The 2,513-nt window shown below is 43.9% G+C and overlaps 1 protein-coding gene across 1 annotated transcript in view; it reads left to right on the top strand.

Moving 5' to 3' along the window:
* Positions 1 to 1,941, top strand: part of LOC143290953 (uncharacterized) — a 19,142-nt gene extending 17,201 nt beyond the window's left edge. The window contains exon 4 of the mRNA XM_076600528.1: positions 1,444 to 1,941. Within this exon, the coding sequence (XP_076456643.1) occupies positions 1,444 to 1,637 (194 nt within the window). The 3' untranslated portion in view covers positions 1,638 to 1,941. The remainder of the gene's footprint in view (positions 1 to 1,443) is intronic.
* The last annotated feature ends 572 nt before the right edge of the window (positions 1,942 to 2,513 follow it).

Below are 2,513 nucleotides of genomic sequence, written 5' to 3'. Positions count from 1 at the left end.
AATTCAGTGATGGTATGCCTGCATAATATTAGTGATCAGCAATTTTTTTTTCTTCAAAAACTAGCGTTCACTCCCCGCTCCCTCTTCCAGCCTCTCTCCATCTGTTCCAGCAGTTGACAGTCATCTTGGCTCATTGTACTGTTGATTCTTGCATGGCTGAATTCATGAAAAGTTAAAGCTTAAAGGTCATGTAGCCTTTAATGGCAGTGTGGACAGTGAAATTCATATCCACCGCGTCTAGGACTTGGCATAGGAAGGCAGTGATTTCATATGCACTGTGTCCAGGCCTTGGCATAGGAAGGCAGTGATTTCATATGCACTGTGTCCAGGCCTTGGCATAGGAAGGCAGTGATTTCATATCCACTGTGTCCAGGGCTCGGCACGGGAAGGCAGTGAATTCATATGCACTGTGTCCAGGGCTTGGCATAGGAAGGCAGTGATTTCATATGCACTGTGTCCAGGGCTTGGCATGGGAAGGCAGTGAATTCATATTCACTGTGTCCAGGGCTTGGCACAGGAAGGCAGTGATTTCATATCCACTGTGTCCAGGGCTTGGCATAGGAAGGCAGTGAATTCATATCCACTGTGTCCAGGGCTTGGCACAGGAAGGCAGTGAATTCATATCCACTGTGTCCAGGGCTTGGCACAGGAAGGCAGTGAATTCATATCCACTGTGTCCAGGGCTTGGCAGTGAATTCATATCCACTGTGTCCAGGGCTTGGCACAGGAAGGCAGTGAATTCATATCCACTGTGTCCAGCGCTTGGCACAGGAAGGCAGTGAATTCATATCCACTGTGTCCAGGGCTTGGCATAGGAAGGCAGTGAATTGATATCCACTGTGTCTAGGGCTTGGCAAAGGAAGGCAGTGAATTCATATCCACTGTGTCCAGGGCTTGGCATAGGAAGGCAGTGAATTCAGATCCACTGTTTCCAGGGCTTGGCACAGGAAGGCAGTGAATTGATATCCACTGTGTCCAGGGCTTGGCACAGGAAGGCAGTGAATTCATACCCACTGTGTCCAGGGCTTGGCATGGGAAAGGCAGGGCCCTTCCTCAACTGAAAAGTCAGGTACCCGTTCTCAGCTGGGTGGAGTAGGGGAAACTGCAGTAAAGTGCTCTTCCTAAAGACACAGCACCATGCCAAAACGGGGCCTCAAACCCTGATCACTGGTGAACACTGTATCAAAAGTCCAAAAGCCAAACCAATTTGGCCATGGCATCAGATTTTATACAAAATGAAATTTAAAAAAAAAAATTTTTACACACTTTTACCTCCACCCTGTGAAACTTATGAATATGATAAAAAAAAAAGCAAAATGTATGGCAACCAATACCCAACAATGCTTGCAATCTATATCATAACTCAGCAAATAAAATTTTTAGAAAATCATTATGACTCCCCAGCAATCCCTAACCCCTAACCCTCCACCCGTCTTTTTCCAGTTCTGTCGACGCTGGTGGCCGTGGTGGTGTTTGGCGTGTGCTGTGACCTCAAGCTCGGGGTCAGCATCGACACGATGCATCACTTCGCCTGGTCCTTCTGGCTGGCGGCTGCCGCAGCCGGCCTCTCACTCCTCAGCGCCATCGTCTACGCCTGCGAGAGCCGCGCCCGCTATCACTATAGCAACGCCTGCTGAGCGCGGGCAATGGAGAGGACAGGGACAGGGACAGACAACCATTCTGTGGTGTGTGAGATGGTACGGTTCAGCGTAGGATACGCCGGTACAGAATGAAACAACAATAACAATTGATAACAACAACAGTCATAACAATAATGATAACGGATACTTATGTAGCACTCTTGTTTAAAAACCTGCTCCAGGTGCTTTATGAGATACATGATGTTGTTATATATAACACACCACATCAATAATAACAATAATATGGAGGCTTATATAGCATGGTTCCATGCTTTTGGGAGCAGTTCAGCATACTTTACAGTAAAAACAGATAGGTAACGTTTCAAAGGTATGATAATAAAAATGCAGTAAAACAATTCACCACCCATGTATTATTCACTGCACAAAAAAGATAATCACACACACACACACACACACACACACACACACACACACACACACACACACACACACCACTAATAAATCTACCTACTGCTAAAAATGATACAGAAAATCAATAGAGATAAAGAACCAAAAGAATAAAATTTTGGTGAGGTACACATTGTACACATAACATAGAATTCATCTACTTGAGTAAAATAAAACATCATGGACGCTTCGCGTAAAAGTAACCAATTTTGAAAAATGTACTATATAATCTTATGAAGTAATAATTCAGTCACACTTCCTCACTCAGTCAATGTTAAATAATCACACCAAAACGCACCTAGCAAACCAAACAGACACACAAACACGTACTTACACATACATACACATACATACATACATAGGAACATAGATTAAAATGTCACAAATGTCTACACATACATACATACATTTGTATTTGTATTTGTATTCCTTTTTATCACAACAGATTTCTCTGTGTGAAATTCG

This window comes from Babylonia areolata, chromosome 16 (genome assembly GCF_041734735.1).
Source record: "Babylonia areolata isolate BAREFJ2019XMU chromosome 16, ASM4173473v1, whole genome shotgun sequence".
NCBI lineage: Eukaryota > Metazoa > Mollusca > Gastropoda > Neogastropoda > Buccinidae > Babylonia > Babylonia areolata.
The sequence above is the reverse complement of the archived record's forward strand: the minus strand, read 5'-3'. Positions and strand labels throughout refer to the sequence as shown.